The sequence below is a fragment of the Coregonus clupeaformis genome, chromosome 30, assembly GCF_020615455.1.
Source record: "Coregonus clupeaformis isolate EN_2021a chromosome 30, ASM2061545v1, whole genome shotgun sequence".
Lineage (NCBI taxonomy): Eukaryota > Metazoa > Chordata > Actinopteri > Salmoniformes > Salmonidae > Coregonus > Coregonus clupeaformis.
Genome location: NC_059221.1, coordinates 41,947,887 through 41,967,285, shown reverse-complemented (window position 1 = coordinate 41,967,285; position 19,399 = coordinate 41,947,887). Strand labels below are relative to the sequence as shown.

General features: G+C 48.9%; 1 protein-coding gene across 1 annotated transcript in view; it reads left to right on the top strand.

The window, feature by feature from the left end:
* The first annotated feature begins 3,116 nt into the window (after window positions 1-3,116).
* Window positions 3,117-19,399, top strand: part of LOC121546599 (GATA-binding factor 2) — a 30,631-nt gene continuing 14,348 nt past the window's right edge. The window contains exons 1-2 of the mRNA XM_045209280.1: window positions 3,117-3,158; window positions 3,443-3,502. Coding sequence (XP_045065215.1) covers window positions 3,117-3,158; window positions 3,443-3,502 — 102 coding nt within the window. The remainder of the gene's footprint in view (window positions 3,159-3,442; window positions 3,503-19,399) is intronic.

Below are 19,399 nucleotides of genomic sequence, written 5' to 3'. Positions count from 1 at the left end.
GGTGAGAATTTATTCTGCAATGATCATGAAAATGAAATAACAGGGAATAGAAATAGATCCGTATTTCTAACTATTTTACAATTTAAAGATAAATAAATAGATTTTCACTCTTCTCACTAAGCATCTGGTTATTATATTCCTACCAGTTTTTTTTATATATACAGTATCTCACAAAAGTGAGTACACCCCTCACATTTTTGTAAATATTTGAGTGTATCTTTTCATGTGACAACACTGAAGAAACGACACTTTGCTACAATGTAAAGTAGTGAGTGTACAGCTTGTATAACAGTGTACATTTGCTGTCCCCTCAAAATAACTCAACACACAGCCATTAATGTCTAAACCGCTGGCAACAAAAGTGAGTACACCCCTAAGTGAAAATGTCCAAATTGGGCACCATCATTTTCCAGCACTGCCTTAACCCTCTTGGGCATGGAGTTCACCAGAGCTTCACAGGTTGCCACTGGAGTCCTCTTCCACTCCTCCATGACGACATCACGGAGCTGGTGGATGTTAGAGACCTTGCACTCCTCCACCTTCCGTTTGAGGATGCCCCACAGATGCTCAATAGGGTTTAGGTCTGGAGACATGCTTGGCCAGTCCATCACCTTTACCCTCAGCTTCTTTAGCAAAGCAGTGGTCGTCTTGGAGGTGTGTTTGGGATCGTTATCATGTTGGAATACTGCCCTGCGGCCCAGTCTCCGAAGGGAGGGGATCATGCTCTGCTTCAGTATGTCACAGTACATGTTGGCATTCACGGTTCCCTCAATGAACTGTAGCTCCCCAGTGCCGGCAGCACTCATGCAGCCCCAGACCATGACACTCCCACCACCATGCTTGACTGTAGGCAAGACACACTTGTCTTTGTACTCCTCACCTGGTTGCCGCCACACACGCTTGACACCATCTGTTAGGTTCCCCAGTTTCTGTGTTGTGGTTTGTGTATTTTCATGTAGGTATTTCAGGAAATGGGTTCCTGAAATTCCCCAACAAGCAGCTGATTGATTGGATGAACATTGATGATTGGAGAGCTGACCCCACGCCCTCGTCAGGACCCAGCTGTCTCCAATTACCAACTCCTTCTGAAGCTATATAAGCCCCAGTTGCTCAGAAAAGGGGAACCAGAATGGCTGAGAGTTACAGCATGTTGGTTGGATGCTAAGAGTTTGGTATGTACTGTGTTGTTGTTGCTGTGAGAACCAATTGTAATGTTTTGTGTTAGTTTGTGGCTCAGAGAGTTTCTTTAATGTCCTGAGTTAGTTTTTCTCAGGTTTTGTTGTGAACCAGTTTGTGCAATTTTGTTTCATTTGTTCCCAAGGGGGACAGGGGAAGGCACCTAGGGAGGGCAAGAGGCCCGCGGGCATACATTACCCGTAGAAGTTGACTGTCTATCCACACTAGGAAAGACCTGGGCGGACCATCCCCTGTATTTTGGTTAGTGCACCAGGTGGTGCTAGTTCAGTAAGTAGTGGGTAGGCAGGTAAGGTAGGAGAGGGGGCTTTGATATTTACTTTCTTTGCTTTGGTTCCGTCCAGCCCCTTTTCCCCAAACTTACCGTGCGAAGGAATAAATTCCCTGTTAACGGTATTCTCTGCCTTTTGTCATCCTTACTCACACCTACAGTCCCATACCTCTTTCACACCACGGAGAGTTGAGTTGGAGCAGGGTGTTGTGCGTGACACCATCTGAACCACATAAGTTTATCTTGGTCTCATCAGACCACAGGACATGGTTCCAGTAATCCATATCTTTAGTCTGCTTGTCTTCAGCAAACTGTTTGCGGGCTTTCTTGTGCATCATCTTTAGAAGAGGCTTCCTTCTGGGACGACAGCCATGCAGACCAATTTGATGCAGTGTGCAGCGTATGGTCTGAGCACTGACAGGTTGACCCCCCACCCCTTCAACCTCTGCAGCAATGCTGGCAGCACTCATACGTCTATTTCCCAAAGACAACCTCTGGATATGACGCTGAGCACGTGCACTCAACTTCTTTGGTCGACCATGGCAAAGCCTGTTCTGAGTGGTATCCAGTCCTCAGGGCTGCGCTCTGCCCCTTCAGGAGATAACGTATCCAGTCCTCAGGGCGGCGCTCTGCCCCTTCAGGAGATAACGTATCCAGTCCTCAGGGCGGCGCTCTGCCCCTTCAGGAGATAACGTATCCAGTCCTCAGAGCGGTGCTCTGCCCCTTCAGGAGATAACGGATCCAGTCCTCAGGGCGGCGCTCTGCCCCTTCAGGAGATAACGTATCCAGTCCTCAGGGCGGCGCTCTGCCCCTTCAGGAGATAACGTATCCAGTCCTCAGGGCGGCGCTCTGCCCCTTCAGGAGATAACGTATCCAGTCCCCAGGGCTGCGCTCTGCCCCTTCAGGAGATAACGTATCCAGTCCTCAGGGCGGCGCTTTGCCCCTTCAGGAGATAACGTATCCAGTCCTCAGGGCGGCGCTCTGCCCCTTCAGGAGATAACGTATCCAGTCCTCAGGGCGGCGCTCTGCCCCTTCAGGAGATAACGGATCCAGTCCTCAGGGCGGCGCTCTGCCCCTTCAGGAGATAACTTATCCAGTCCTCAGGGCGGCGCTCTGCCCCTTCAGGAGATAACGTATCCAGTCCTCAGGGCGGCGCTCTGCCCCTTCAGGAGATAACGTATCCAGTCCTCAGGGCGGCGCTCTGCGCTTCAGGAGATAACGTACCCAGTCCTCAGGGCGGCGCTCTGACCCTTCAGGAGATAACGTATCCAGTCCTCAGGGCAGCCCTCTGCCCCTTCAGGAGATAACGGATCCAGTCCTCAGGGCGGCGCTCTGCCCCTTCAGGAGATAACGGATCCAGTCCTCAGGGCGGCGCTCTGCCCCTTCAGGAGATAACGTATCCTGTCCTCAGGGCGGCGCTCTGCCCCTTCAGGAGATAACGTATCCAGTCCTCAGGGCGGCGCTCTGCCCCTTCAGGAGATAACGTATCCAGTCCTCAGGGCGGCGCTCTGCTCCTTAAGGAGATAACGTATCCAGTCCTCAGGGTGGCGCTCTGCCCCTTCAGGAGATAACGTATCCAGTCCTCAGGGTGGCACTCTGCCCCTTCAGGAGATAATGTAGGGAGACTGGCAGCGTCCGTCCAGTAGCGGGCATGTGCAGTTTCACCATGGGGGATGAGGACGGTGACGAGGTGGTACGGTCTGCAGTTTGCTGTGTGTCCTCCTACTTTTCGTGGCGTCATTACATCAATGGTCCCCAAGGTCCTAGCGTCTATCTTGAGAGAGGTGATTTCCTCTCTCCTTCAAATGCAGGCTGTTCGGGTGGTCCCCGTGTCTGAAATACAGCTGGTACATTTTAGTTCCCAAGAGCGATGGAACGCTTTGCCGGATATTGCAGTCAGTGCGTCCCAGTGATTGGTTCACGTCCATAGATCTGAAGGACGCATATTTTCATGTGCTATACATGATGTGTTGCTAGGGGATCCGAGTATTTGCCTATCTGGACGATTGGCTGGTCATAGCGGAGTCCAGGGAACAGGTAGAGCTACACATTGCTACGCTGGTTTCCCATATTCCGTTTCTGGGGTTCATAGTGAATCTATGGGGTTCATAGTGAATCACAAGAAAAGTTGTTTGACTCCAGCTCAGTGTATTCAGTTTCTGGGTCTCGATTTGGACTTGGTTCTGAATCATGCGTTTTTGTCCCAACAGAGGAGGGTCGAATTCTGTCTCTGTCTGGCACAGTTTCCGCTGGAGCACTTGGTGCCTTTTCTCTTGTGCTGTTATTGGGTCTGATGGCCTCTATGATAGCTGAGGTGCCTCTGGGACTTCCGTTGATGCGTCTGTTTTAGCGCTTGGTGATTGCCGACAACAGGACGGTGGTGGCTACATGAACAGGCAGGGATGGTCTCTCTGTCTCCTAAAACCTGGCCCGTTATCTGCTCATATGGAGTAGTGCACATTTCTTGTCGCTCAGGGCAATGTATCTTCCCAGATCTCTGAACGTGGGTGCGGATCAACCTTCCGGGGGGTCTTATCTCTACAGAGTGGAAACTGCACCCCTCGGTGGTGGCCCAGATATGGGACCGGTTCGGCAGGACCAACATAGATATAACACATCGTGAGAAAACGCGCATTGTCGTCTGTTCTTCTCAATGAGGGATCTGGGCGCTCTGTTGGGAACGGATGCTTTGGTATAGCAGTGGCCTTGAACCCTGCTCTATGCGTTCCTCCGTTGGACCTGATTCCGGCCACCGTGGAGAGAGTCCGTCAGGAGGGTCTGTTGTTGATTTTGGTGGCTCCCCATTGGCCCAGATAATCCTGGTTCCTGGAGATCATCCACCTGTTCGGCGGGGACCCATGGGGGGTTCACTGTCTTTGGGATCTATTGTGCCAAATTGGGAGAATTTGGGACCCACGACCGCAGATATGGGATAGTGGGTTTGGCCCCTGAAAGGTTAAATTTGATGGCTAGGGGTTTACCCTCGAACGTGATTACGACTGTACCATCGGCGTGTGCACCCTCTACGTGAGGGTTTTATACATATAAGTGGAGCACATTCGAGGGTCGGTGTCAGGTTAAAGGAGATTATTATTTTTCAGAGCTCTTTGGTGGACATTTACTGTGTTATTGCAGGGCCTTTCTTTTTCCACATGGAAGGTTTATATGGCAGCCATCTCGGTGTGTCATGTAGGGATTGACGTCTCTACCCCGGGGTATCTTCCTCTGGTGGTGCGGTTCCTGAAAGGCGTGCGTCGGCTCAGACCAGTGTCTAAACGTATGGCTCAGACCAGTGTCTAAACGTATGGCTCAAACCAGTGTCTAACCGTATGGCTCAGACCAGTGTCTAACCGTATGGCTCAGACCAGTGTCTAAACGTATGGCTCAGACCAGTGTCTAACCGTATGGCTCAGACCAGTGTCTAACCGTATGGCTCAGACCAGTGTCTAAACGTATGGCTCAGACCAGTGTCTAACCGTATGGCTCAGACCAGTGTCTAACCGTATGGCTCAGACCAGTGTCTAACCGTATGGCTCAGACCAGTGTCTAAACGTATGGCACCAACCTGGAACCTGGCTTTGGTCCTGGGTGCACTGTGTGAGCCTCCGTTTGAACCATTGGAGTCTGTGGACCTGAAGACCCTTTCCTACAAAGACTGCCCTGCTCATGGCCTTGGCGACGACCAAGCGCATTGGGGATCTCCACGTGCTATCAGTCCACCCTTCCTGTTTGGAGTTCGCGCCTGGCGACTCCAAAGTGATGTTATGTCCTAATGCGGCTTTTGCTCCCAAGGTAATGCTTCTGTCTGACATGCTCCTGGCTTCTGTCTGACATGCTCCTGGCTTATGGTCTTACATGCTCCTGGCTTATGGTCTTACATGCTCCTGGCTTCTGTCTGACATGCTCCTGGCTTATGGTCTTACATGCTCCTGTCTTCTGTCTGACATGCTCCTGGCTTATGGTCTTACATGCTCCTGGCTTATGGTCTTACATGCTCCTGGCTTATGGTCTTACATGCTCCTGGCTTATAGTCTTACATGCTCCTGGCTTCTGTCTGACATGCTCCTGGCTTATGGTCTTACATGCTCCTGGCTTATGGTCTTACATGCTCCTGGCTTCTGTCTGACATGCTCCTGGCTTATGGTCTTACATGCTCCTGGCTTATGGTCTTACATGCTTCTGTCTGACATGCTCCTGGCTTATGGTCTTACATGCTCCTGGCTTCTGTCTGACATGCTCCTGGCTTATGGTCTTACATGCTCCTGGCTTATGGTCTTACATGCTCCTGGCTTCTGTCTGACATGCTCCTGGCTTATGGTCTTACATGCGCCTGGCTTCTGTCTGACATGCTCCTGGCTTATGGTCTTACATGCTCCTGGCTTATGGTCTTACATGCTCCTGGCTTCTGTCTGACATGCTCCTGGCTTATGGTCTTACATGCTCCTGGCTTCTGTCTGACATGCTCCTGGCTTATGGTCTTACATGCTCCTGGCTTATGGTCTTACATGCTCCTGGCTTCTGTCTGACATGCTCCTGGCTTCTGTCTGACATGCTCCTGGCTTCTGTCTTACATGCTCCTGGCTTTAAGGTCTTACATGCTCCTGGCTTTAAGGTCTTACATGCTCCTGGCTTTAAGGTCTTACATGCTCCTGGCTTTAAGGTCTTACATGCTCCTGGCTTTAAGGTCTTACATGCTCCTGGCTTTACGGTCTTACATGCTCCTGGCTTTACGGTCTTACATGCTCCTGGCTTTACAGTCTTACATGCTCCTGGGTTTAAGGTCTTACATGCTCCTGGCTTTACGGTCTTACATGCTCCTGGGTTTAAGGTCTTACATGCTCCTGGCTTTCGAGCTGTTCCCTTTCTCACCTCCTACGTTTGCTTCCAGGAGGAGGTCTAGGTGTTCCAGTGAACAGTGGAGGAGGTCTAGGTGTTCCAGTGAACAGTGGAGGAGGTCTAGGTGTTCCAGTGAACAGTGGAGGAGGTCTAGGTGTTCCAGTGAACAGTGGAGGAGGTCTAGGTGTTCCCGTGAACAGTGGAGGAGGTCTAGGTGTTCCAGTGAACAGTGGAGGAGGTCTAGGTGTTCCCGTGAACAGTGGAGGAGGTCTAGGTGTTCCAGTGAACAGTGGAGGAGGTCTAGGTGTTCCAGTGAACAGTGGAGGAGGTCTAGGTGTTCCAGTGAACAGTGGAGGAGGTCTAGGTGTTCCAGTGAACAGTGGAGGAGGTCTAGGTGTTCCAGTGAACAGTGGAGGAGGTCTAGGTGTTCCAGTGAACAGTGGAGGAGGTCTAGGTGTTCCAGTGAACAGTGGAGGAGATCTGTGTCCGGTGCTTTACGCACATATATGTATAGGAGCTTTTTGTCTGTTTTGCTAATCCAGCTTGGGGTAGGGCGCTTCTAAGCAACGTCTTTCTCATTGGATTGTGGAGGCTATCTCCCTGGCATATGACAGCAAAGGACAAGGGTTGCATTTATTCGGGTTACCGCAGTTTCCCTGTGGGTTTGAGCCTTGGGCTGCTGTTTTGTCGATGAGACGGCACACGAATGTCCATTATCACAGCAGCTGCCCTATTGTTTTGGACTTACGGTTCCTTGTGTGAATTCTGGCATTCCAGGCTCCTCAGGTCTCGGTGAGAGACTTTTTGGAACCGGTAGGGCCTATGGACTTGGTCCGCCATGGTCGATGTTTTGTACAGGTTTTGTACGTCATGGCAGCATTTTGTACGGGTTACCAAAATCAAATCAACGTTTATTGGTCGCGTACTCAGATTTGCAGATGTTATCGCAGGTGCAGCGAAACGCTTGTGTTTCTAGCTCCAACAGTGCAGTAATACCCCAAAAATTTTTTTTTAAAAACAATACACACATAATCCTGATTTATTTTTATTTTTATGATGAAATATTAGAATGAGCAATGTCAGAAACAAGAATATAAATATATACATTATGTCCACAGTTCCCTGTGGGTCTGAGCCATGGGGCTGCCGTGGTTCATCGACTCTGGTCGATGCTATGCAGTGCTCGTGTGCGCTTTACCAAGTCACGACAGGTGTTCTGTTGTTTTGGACTTGCGGTTCCTTGTATGAGTTCTGACATTTCAGGCTCGCAAGGTAAGTGTTGTTCTTGGAACCGTGGGGTCTATGGATTTGGGCTGCAGTGGCAGCGTGTCAGTGCGCATAGCCAAGTTGCAGCAGGTTCTGGTTCCCTATATGGGTCTCTGACGGTTCAGGCTTCTCTGGTAAGTGTTTGGGAAAAAGGTGTCTTCTGTAAGCCCTGTTTGGAGCTGGTGGAACCTGTGTGTGCTTGAGCTGCCACGTGCCTCCTAGTCTGCTACCCTCTGAGCCGGATAGGTGTGATTGTATGTCCCCATAGTATGTTACACCGAGTAGGGATTAACACCGGGACTGTCCTGCGACCCTCTGAGCCGGATAGGTGTGATTGTATGTCCCCATAGTATGTTACACCGAGTAGGGATTAACACCGGGACTGTCCTGCGACCATCTGAGCCGGATAGGTGTGATTGTATGTCCCCATAGTATGTTACACCGAGTAGGGATTAACACCGGGACTGTCCTGCGACCCTCTGAGCCGGATAGGTGTGATTGTATGTCCCCATAGTATGTTACACCGAGTAGGGATTAACACCGGGACTGTCCTGCGACCCTCTGAGCCGGCTAGGTGTGATTGTATGTCCCCATAGTATGTTACACCGAGTAGGGATTAACACCGGGACTGTCCTGCGACCCTCTGAGCCGGATAGGTGTGATTGTATGTCCCCATAGTATGTTACACCGAGTAGGGATTAACACCGGGACTGTCCTGCGACCCTCTGAGCCGGATAGGTGTGATTGTATGTCCCCATAGTATGTTACACCGAGTAGGGATTAACACCGGGACTGTCCTGCGACCCTCTGAGCCGACTAGGTGTGATTGTATGTCCCCATAGTATGTTACACCGAGTAGGGATTAACACCGGGACTGTCCTGCTACCCTCTGAGCCGGCTAGGTGTGATTGTATGTCCCCATAGTATGTTACACCGAGTAGGGATTAACACCGGGACTGTCCTGCTACCCTCTGAGCCGGATAGGTGTGATTGTATGTCCCCATAGTATGTTACACCGAGTAGGGATTAACACCGGGACTGTCCTGCGACCCTCTGAGCCGGCTAGGTGTGATTGTATGTCCCCATAGTATGTTACACCGAGTAGGGATTAACACCGGGACTGTCCTGCTACCCTCTGAGCCGGCTAGGTGTGATTGTATGTCCCCATAGTATGTTACACCGAGTAGGGATTAACACCGGGACTGTCCTGCGACCCTCTAAGCCGGCTAGGTGTGATTGTATGTCCCCATAGTATGTTACACCGAGTAGGGATTAACACCGGGACTGTCCCGGGACCCTCTGAGCCGGCTAGGTGTGATTGTATGTCCCCATAGTATGTTACACCGAGTAGGGATTAACACCGGGACTGTCCTGCGACCCTCTGAGCCGGCTAGGTGTGATTGTATGTCCCCATAGTATGTTACACCGAGTAGGGATTAACACCGGGACTGTCCTGCGACCCTCTGAGCCGGATAGGTGTGATTGTATGTCCCCATAGTATGTTACACCGAGTAGGGATTAACACCGGGACTGTCCTGCTACCCTCTGAGCCGGATAGGTGTGATTGTATGTCCCCATAGTATGTTACACCGAGTAGGGATTAACACCGGGACTGTCCTGCTACCCTCTGAGCCGGATAGGTGTGATTGTATGTCCCCATAGTATGTTACACCGAGTAGGGATTAACACCGGGACTGTCCTGCGACCCTCTGAGCCGGCTAGGTGTGATTGTATGTCCCCATAGTATGTTACACCGAGTAGGGATTAACACCGGGACTGTCCTGCGACCCTCTGAGCCGGCTAGGTGTGATTGTATGTCCCCATAGTATGTTACACCGAGTAGGGATTAACACCGGGACTGTCCTGCGACCCTCTGAGCCGGATAGGTGTGATTGTATGTCCCCATAGTATGTTACACCGAGTAGGGATTAACACCGGGACTGTCCTGCGACCCTCTGAGCCGGCTAGGTGTGATTGTATGTCCCCATAGTATGTTACACCGAGTAGGGATTAACACCGGGACTGTCCTGCGACCCTCTGAGCCGGATAGGTGTGATTGTATGTCCCCATAGTATGTTACACCGAGTAGGGATTAACACCGGGACTGTCCTGCGACCCTCTGAGCCGGCTAGGTGTGATTGTATGTCCCCATAGTATGTTACACCGAGTAGGGATTAACACCGGGACTGTCCTGCGACCCTCTGAGCCGGATAGGTGTGATTGTATGTCCCCATAGTATGTTACACCGAGTAGGGATTAACACCGGGACTGTCCCGGGACCCTCTGAGCCGGCTAGGTGTGATTGTATGTCCCCATAGTATGTTACACCGAGTAGGGATTAACACCGGGACTGTCCTGCGACCCTCTGAGCCGGATAGGTGTGATTGTATGTCCCCATAGTATGTTACACCGAGTAGGGATTAACACCGGGACTGTCCTGCTACCCTCTGAGCCGGATAGGTGTGATTGTATGTCCCCATAGTATGTTACACCGAGTAGGGATTAACACCGGGACTGTCCTGCGACCCTCTGAGCCGGATAGGTGTGATTGTATGTCCCCATAGTATGTTACACCGAGTAGGGATTAACACCGGGACTGTCCTGCGACCCTCTGAGCCGGCTAGGTGTGATTGTATGTCCCCATAGTATGTTACACCGAGTAGGGATTAACACCGGGACTGTCCTGCGACCCTCTGAGCCGGCTAGGTGTGATTGTATGTCCCCATAGTATGTTACACCGAGTAGGGATTAACACCGGGACTGTCCTGCGACCCTCTGAGCCGGATAGGTGTGATTGTATGTCCCCATAGTATGTTACACCGAGTAGGGATTAACACCGGGACTGTCCTGCGACCCTCTGAGCCGGATAGGTGTGATTGTATGTCCCCATAGTATGTTACACCGAGTAGGGATTAACACCGGGACTGTCCTGCGACCCTCTGAGCCGGATAGGTGTGATTGTATGTCCCCATAGTATGTTACACCGAGTAGGGATTAACACCGGGACTGTCCTGCGACCCTCTGAGCCGGATAGGTGTGATTGTATGTCCCCATAGTATGTTACACCGAGTAGGGATTAACACCGGGACTGTCCTGCGACCCTCTGAGCCGGCTAGGTGTGATTGTATGTCCCCATAGTATGTTACACCGAGTAGGGATTAACACCGGGACTGTCCTGCTACCCTCTGAGCCGGCTAGGTGTGATTGTATGTCCCCATAGTATGTTACACCGAGTAGGGATTAACACCGGGACTGTCCTGCGACCCTCTGAGCCGGCTAGGTGTGATTGTATGTCCCCATAGTATGTTACACCGAGTAGGGATTAACACCGGGACTGTCCTGCGACCCTCTGAGCCGGCTAGGTGTGATTGTATGTCCCCATAGTATGTTACACCGAGTAGGGATTAACACCGGGACTGTCCCGGGACCCTCTGAGCCGGCTAGGTGTGATTGTATGTCCCCATAGTATGTTACACCGAGTAGGGATTAACACCGGGACTGTCCTGGGACCACTCTTCACATTTCCCGAAAAAAATCAAATGACAAGACCTGGGAAATTACAACATTTCCCCCCCAATATCGCACTAATGCAATTCCACAAAATACACATGTGCAGCAGCAGACTGGGAAAAAAATAAAATACTGTAGCTCATTATCTAAACAGGTTGCATTGAAGCCTTTAGCCTAGTGTATTCACTTCACACAAAGTCGCCATCAATTAAAAGCACACGCATAATAATCAGCCAAGACCTCAGAAAAAAAATTGTAGACCTCCACAAGTCTGGTTCATCCTTGGGAGCAATTTCCAAACACCTGAAGGTACCACGTTCATCTGTACAAACAATAGTACAAACAGTAGTACGTATAAGCTGGAAGTAGAGGCCTGGGCATTGTTGTTCACTAATTTATCCCAAGTAGGGAAAGGATGGCGGGGTTGAAAAGTAATAAAGGGGGAGTATATATATATATATATATATATATATATATATATATATATAAAACATGGGGGATTGGAAGTGATGCAGACAATTACATTGATGGAAGTTACAATCTATCTGCAATATTAAGCTGATCTACCCCCCAAAAAAAAAAAAAAAAGAAAAAAGATAAAAAACAAAAAAAAACAGTGGTACACAAGTATAAACACCATGGGACCACGCAGCCGTCATACCACTCAGGAAGGAGACGCGTTCTGTCTCCTAGAGATGAACGTACTTTGGTGCGAAAAGTGCAAATCAATCCCAGAACAACAGCAAAGGACCTTGTGAAGATGCTGGAGGAAACAGGTACAAAAGTATCTACATCCACAGTAAAACGAGTCCTATATCGACATAACCTGAAAGGCTGCTCAGCAAGGAAGAAGCCACTGCTCCAAAACCGCCATAAAAAAGCCAGACTACGGTTTGCAACTGCACATGGGGACAAAGATCGTACTTTTTGAAGAAATGTCTTCTGGTCTGATGAAACAAAAATAGAACTGTTTGGCCATAATGACCATCGTTATGTTTGGAGGAAAAAGGGGTGAGCTTGCAAGCCGAAGAACACCATCCCAACCGTGAAGCACGGGGGTGGCAGCATCATGCATCAAATGGTGATCCTAACTGACCTAAGAAAGGGAATTTTTACTAGGATTAAATGTCAGGAATTGTGAAAAACTGAGTTTAAATGTATTTGGCTAAGGTGTATGTAAACTTCCGACTTCAATTGTATCTTATCTCACCATCACTAATGAGATGGGTGTGCTTGATGCATGTTGCGTCTGAGCTTCTCAAAGTCAGGAGGCGTGGTCCACAGTGCACACCTCATCTCTGCTGTCTCTGCTGGTTTTAATGCAGACGAGAGCACTGATGGTGCTATCAAGACAACTGGGAACTCTGAAAAATCAGAGGTCAAATCATGACGTCAGTGATCTTCAGGTCGGATAGCCGGAGCTTTAGAAAGAGGCCCGAGTTCCCAAGTTGGAATTCTGAGTTGGAGGACTGTTCAAAACGATTTTTCTCAGTCTGAGTTTTTATTTTTATTTTTTTGTTGTTGTCTCGAACGCACTGAAGTCAGAAGTCAGAGATTTCAGAGTTTCCAGTTTCGAGTTCAGTTGTTTTGAACGTGGCATTAATGCTCAGAGTTAGAAGGTAGGGTATTCCCTTTAGAAGGCAGGGTATTCCCTTTAGAAGGCAGGGTATTCCCTTTAGAAGGCAGGGTATTCCCTTTAGAAGGCAGGGTATTCCCTTTAGAAGGCAGGGTATTCCCTTTAGAAGGCAGGGTATTCCCTTTAGAAGGCAGGGTATTCCCTTTAGAAGGCAGGGTATTCCCTTTAGAAGGCAGGGTATTCCCTTTAGAAGGCAGGGTATTCCCTTTAGAACGCAGGGTATTCCCTTTAGAAGGCAGGGTATTCCCTTTAGAAGGCAGGGTATTCCCTTTAGAAGGCAGGGTATTCCCTTTAGAACGCAGGGTATTCCCTTTAGAAGGCAGGGTATTCCCTTTAGAAGGCAGGGTATTCCCTTTAGAAGGCAGGGTATTCCCTTTAGAAGGCAGGGTATTCCCTTTAGAAGGCAGGGTATTCCCTTTAGAAGGCAGGGTATTCCCTTTAGAAGGCAGGGTATTCCCTTTAGAAGGCAGGGTATTCCCTTTAGAAGGCAGGGTATTCCCTTTAGAAGGCAGGGTATTCCCTTTAGAAGGCAGGGTATTCCCTTTAGAAGGCAGGGTATTCCCTTTAGAAGGCAGGGTATTCCCTTTAGAACGCAGGGTATTCCCTTTAGAACGCAGGGTATTCCCTTTAGAAGGCAGGGTATTCCCTTTAGAAGGCAGGGTATTCCCTTAGAAGGCAGGGTATTCCCTTTAGAAGGCAGGGTATTCCCTTTAGAAGGCAGAGTATTCCCTTTAGAAGGCAGGGTATTCCCTTTAGAAGGCAGGGTATTCCCTTTAGAAGGCAGGGTATTCCCTTTAGAAGGCAGGGTATTCCCTTTAGAAGGCAGGGTATTCCCTTTAGAAGGCAGGGTATTCCCTTTAGAAGGCAGGGTATTCCCTTTAGAAGGCAGGGTATTCCCTTTAGAAGGCAGGGTATTCCCTTTAGAAGGCAGGGTATTCCCTTTAGAAGGCAGGGTATTCCCTTTAGAAGGCAGGGTATTCCCTTTAGAAGGCAGGGTATTCCCTTTAGAAGGCAGGGTATTCCCTTTAGAAGGCAGGGTATTCCCTTTAGAAGGCAGGGTATTCCCTTCAGAAGGCAGGGTATTCCCTTTAGAAGGCAGGGTATTCCCTTTAGAAGGCAGGGTATTCCCTTTAGAAGGCAGGGTATTCCCTTTAGAAGGCAGGGTATTCCCTTTAGAAGGCAGGGTATTCCCTTTAGAAGGCAGGGTATTCCCTTTAGAAGGCAGGGTATTCCCTTTAGAAGGCAGGGTATTCCCTTTAGAAGGCAGGGTATTCCCTTTAGAAGGCAGGGTATTCCCTTTAGAAGGCAGGGTATTCCATTTAGAAGGCAGGGTATTCCCTTTAGAAGGCAGGGTATTCCCTTTAGAAGGCAGGGTATTCCCTTTAGAAGGCAGGGTATTCCCTTTAGAAGGCAGGGTATTCCCTTTAGAAGGCAGGGTATGCCCTTTGAGTCAGGAACCAAAACTCCTCCGTAGTGACCTGTTGAATGCATTCAGTCACTTAACAGCTCGATCAGTTGTTCGATTTCACTTACCGTCATGTCAACTGAGCCAGGATCACAGTCAAATGGATTAAAACTATGAAATAACTCATATGGAATCATGTAGTAACCAAAAAAAGTGTTAAACAAATCAAAATATGTTTTATATTTGAGATTCTTCAAATAGCAATCCTTTGCATTGATCACAGCTTTGCACACTCTTGGCATTATCTCAACCAGCTTCACCTGGAATGCTTTTCCAAAAGTCTCGAAGGAGTTCCCACATATGCATTTCGCTTTTGAAAGACTCTCTCTCCTATAAGAATGATTTCCTCTGAATCCACTGACTTGGTCACTCGTCTGTATAATGTTTTTGTATTTCCCCTGCATGCTTGCGTTCAGTTCGTTCAGTTTCACAAATATGTCTGTTACATAGTCAAGGAGACACATTTTCTTTTCATTGCACAGAAAGTCAACCAAGTCTGTTTTTTTGTTGCATCTATTGTGAATGACAACAGTTCCTCTCTTAATGATAACCACCAAGCCTCGGTGTGAAATAGAACATTGTCATGCTCTGATCCCACATCTCCACATAGTTTTGAAAACAGGCGTGTGGATGTGGTTTGATGTTTTTATATTTTATTTAATTTAACCCTTATTTTACCAGGTAAGTTGACCGAGAACACATTCTCATTTACAGCAACGACCTGGGGAATAGTTACAGGGGAGAGGAGTAGGTTACAATCGAAGTTACCTGCTGCAGTACATCTCTTGAGTTCTGTACTCAGCTCTTCTGCCGCCAGTTGCTCTCGGTGTGTCATACAATGCCTCCATATGGCCGAGGGAGACACATTTATAACTAGAGTGCAGAGGCCTGCCCGCCGTCCCGCCATAGATGGAGCAGAGGCCTGCCCGCCGTCCCGCCATAGATGGAGCAGAGGCCTGCCCGCCGTCCCACCATAGATGGAGCAGAGGCCTGCCTGCCGTCCCGCCATAGATGGAGCAGAGGCCTGCCCGCCGTCCCGCCATAGATGGAGCAGAGGCCTGCCCGCCGTCCCACCATAGATGGAGCAGAGGCCTGCCCGCCGTCCCACCATAGATGGAGCAGAGGCCTGCCCGCCGTCCCGCCATAGATGGAGCCCCATCTGTGCAAAAGCCCACCATTCGATCCCATGGAATCTGTTTTTCGTCAATATAGCCACGCAGCACACTGAACATCCCCTGTGGCGTTTCATGCTCGGGAATCATAAGACAGAACAATATGTCCTTGTGAATAGCATCCCCTGTGCCGTTTCATGCTCGGGAATCGTAAGACAGAACAATATGTCCTTGTGAATAGCATCCCCTGTGCCGTTTCATGCTCGGGAATCGTAAGACAGAACAATATGTCCTTGTGAATAGCATCCCCTGTGCCGTTTCATGCTCGGGAATCGTAAGACAGAACAATATGTCCTTGTGAATAGCATCCCCTGTGCCGTTTCATGCTCGGGAATCGTACGACAGAACAATATGTCCTTGTGAATAGCATCCCCTGTGCCGTTTCATGCTCGGGAATCGTAAGACAGAACAATATGTCCTTGTGAATAGCATCCCCTGTGCCGTTTCATGCTCGGGAATCGTAAGACAGAACAATATGTCCTTGTGAATAGCATCCCCTGTGCCGTTTCATGCTCGGGAATCGTAAGACAGAACAATATGTCCTTGTGAATAGCATCCCCTGTGCCGTTTCATGCTCGGGAATCGTAAGACAGAACAATATGTCCTTGTGAATAGCATCCCCTGTGCCATTTCATGCTCGGGAATCGTAAGACAGAACAATATGTCCTTGTGAATAGCATCCCCTGTGCCGTTTCATGCTCGGGAATCGTAAGACAGAACAATATGTCCTTGTGTATAGCATCCCCTGTGCCGTTTCATGCTCGGGAATCGTAAGACAGAACAATATGTCCTTGTGAATAGCATCCCCTGTGCCGTTTCATGCTCGGGAATCGTAAGACAGAACAATATGTCCTTGTGAATAATATCCCCCGACATGTATAGCGAACAAAAAGTCAATGCACGGGCATCTCGGCCCTCACAGCTAACGCCCATTTGGAGAGCATAAACTGGGGAGTTTTTGAGTTGTTCAGTCAGTTTCCTCTTGATTGCTAGCAATAGCATAAATGATTTGTTTAGCAGTGTTATCTGACAAAGGTATTGATGCGAGTTTCTGTGCCTCTGCCTTCCCGCACATTGTTTTCACCATATCAGTTGCGGCCGGTAATATCATGGTCTCTGCCCGGGGCACAACTTTCACTGGGGAGGGTTTTTGTTTATTTCTGTGGACATGTCCCCCTTTTTTCATCACGATTTAGGAAATTCTCCCGTGACCCCATTTTCATATCAGGTGACCCAACATAGGGTCGTAACCCCTAGTTTGGGAACCGCTACTGTAGGGATTTGCTCAGTCTTCAAGTCACAGGCAAGGTTACTCGTCGCATGAGTTTGGCTTCACTCAACCACCTCTCTTACTCAAGCTTTCTCCCTGCCCTGCCTGCTCTGTCTGTCTCTGTCTGTCTGTCTCTCTCTGCCTGCTCTATCTCTGTCTCCATCTCTGTCTGTCTGTTTCTGTCTGTCTGTATTTGTCTGTCTCTGTGTCTGTCTGTCGCTGTCTCTTTCTCTGTCTCTCTCTCTCTCTGCCTGCTCTGTCCTGTCTCTGTCTGTCTTTCTCCCTGCCCTACCTACCCTGTCTCTCTGTCCCCGTCTCTGTCTCGGTCTGTCTCTGTTTCTGTCTGTCTCTATCCCTGTCTGTCTACCTACCTGCCCTGTCTCTGTCTCTGTCCCTGTCTATGTCTCTGTCTCTGTCCCTGTCTCTGTCCCTGTCTGTCTCTGTCAGTAGAACATGGAGGCCTTGAACTAGTCTCACTCATCCTCCAACAAAATCCAGGTAGAATCAGGAATTCCCCAGGGCAGCTGCCTAGGCCCCTTACTTTTTAAAATCTTTACTAACGACATGCCACTGGCTTTGAGTAAAGCTAGTGTGTCTATGTATGCGGTTGACTCAACACATTTACGTTTACATCATGTAGCAGGGGCTCTTATCCAGAGCGACTTACAAATTGGTGCATTCAACTTATGATAGCCAGTGGGACAACCATTTTTTAAATACTTTTTTTTATGGGGGGGTGGGGGAGTAGAAGGATTACTTTATACTATTCCAGGTATTCCTTAAAGTAGGGTTTCAAGTGTCTCTGGAAGGTGGTCAGTGACTCCACTGTCCTGGCGTCATGGGGGAACTTGTTCCACCATTGGGGTGCCAGAGCAGCAAATAGCTTTGACTGGGCTGAGCGGGAACTGTGCTTCCGTAAAGGTAGGGGAGCTAGCAGGCCAGAGGTGGATGAACGTAGTGCCCTCGTTTGGGTGTAGGGTCTGATCAGAGCCTGAAGGTAAGGAGGTGTCGTTCCCCTCACAGCTCCGTAGGCAAGCACCATGGTCTTGTAGTAGATGCGAGCCTCAACTGGAAGCCAGTGGAGTGTGCGGAGGAGCAGGGTGACATGAGAGAACTTGGGAAGGTCAAACACCAGACGGGCTGCAGCGTTCTGGATAAGTTGTAGGGGTTTGATGGCACAGGCAGGGAGCCCAGCCAACAGCGAGTTGCAGTAATCCAGACGGGAGATGACAAGTGCCTGGATTAGGACCTGTGCCGTTTTCTGTGTAAGGCAGGGTCGTACTCTGCGAATGTTGTAGAGCATGAACCTGCAGGATCGGGTCACCGCTTTGATGTTAGCGGAGAACGACAGGGTGTTGTCCAGGGTCACGCCAAGGTTCTTTGCACACTGGGAGGAGGACACAATGGAGTTGTCAACCGTGATGGCGAGATCATGGAGTGGGCAGTCCTTCCCCGGGAGGAAGAGCAGCTCCGTCTTGCCGAGGTTCAGCTTGAGGTGGTGATCCAACATCCACACTGATATGTCTGCCAGACATGCAGAGATGCGATTCGCCACCTGGTTATCAGGCAAGGTTATACCCGTCAGCTACTACAGCAACTGAAATGACTGCAACACTTAACAAAGAGCTGCAGTTAGTTTCAGAATGGGTGGCAAGGAATAAATTAGTCCTAAATATTTCAAAAACTAAAAGCATTGTATTTGGGACAAATCATTCACTAAACCCTAAACCTCAACTAAATCTTGTAATAAATAATGTGGAAATTGAGCAAGTTGAGGTGACTAAACTGCTTGGAGTAACCCTGGATTGTAAACTATCATGGTCAAAACATATTGATACAACAGTAGCTAAGATGGGGAGAAAGTCTGTCCATAATAAAGTGCTGCTCTGCCTTCTTAACAACACTATCAACAAGGCAGGTCCTACAGGTGCCACAAAGAGGGACTCAGGAAAATTGCAAATGGCTCAGAACAGGGCAGCACGGCTGGCCCTTGGATGTACACAGAGAACAAACATTGATAATATGCATGTCAATCTCTCCTGGCTCAAAGTAGAGTAGAGATTAACTTCATCACTACTTGTATTTGTGAGAGGTATTGACATGTTGAATGAACCGAGCTGTCTGTTTGAACTACTGGCACACAGCTCAGACACCCATGCATACCCCACAAGACATGCCACCAGAGGTCTCTTCACAGTCCCCAAGTCCAGAACAGACTATGGGAGGCGCACAGTACTACATAGAGCCATGACTACATGGAACTCTATTCCACATCAAGTAACTCATGCAAGCAGTAAAATTAGATTTAAAAAACAGATAAAAATACACCTTATGGAACAGCGGGGACTGTGAAGAGACACAAACATAGGCACAGACACACACTCTACACACACATGATAACATACACACTATACACACGTACACATGGATTTTATGTTGTAAATATGTGGTAGTAGAGTAGGGGCCTGAGGGCACACACTTAATATGTTATGACATCTGCTGTAAATGTATTGTATTGTTTAAAAAAAACGTATAACTGCCTTAATTTTGCTGGACCCCAGGAAGTGGCACACTGTCCTGCAGGCCAAAAAACACACATTTTGGCCTGCAGTACAGTGTGCCATTAATCCTCCATTTTGGCCTGCAGTACAGTGTGCCATTAATCCTCCATTTTGGCCTGCAGTACAGTGTGCCACTAATCCTCCATTTTGGCCTGCAGTACAGTGTGCCATTAATCCTCCATTTTGGCCTGCAGTACAGTGTGCCATTAATCCTCCAT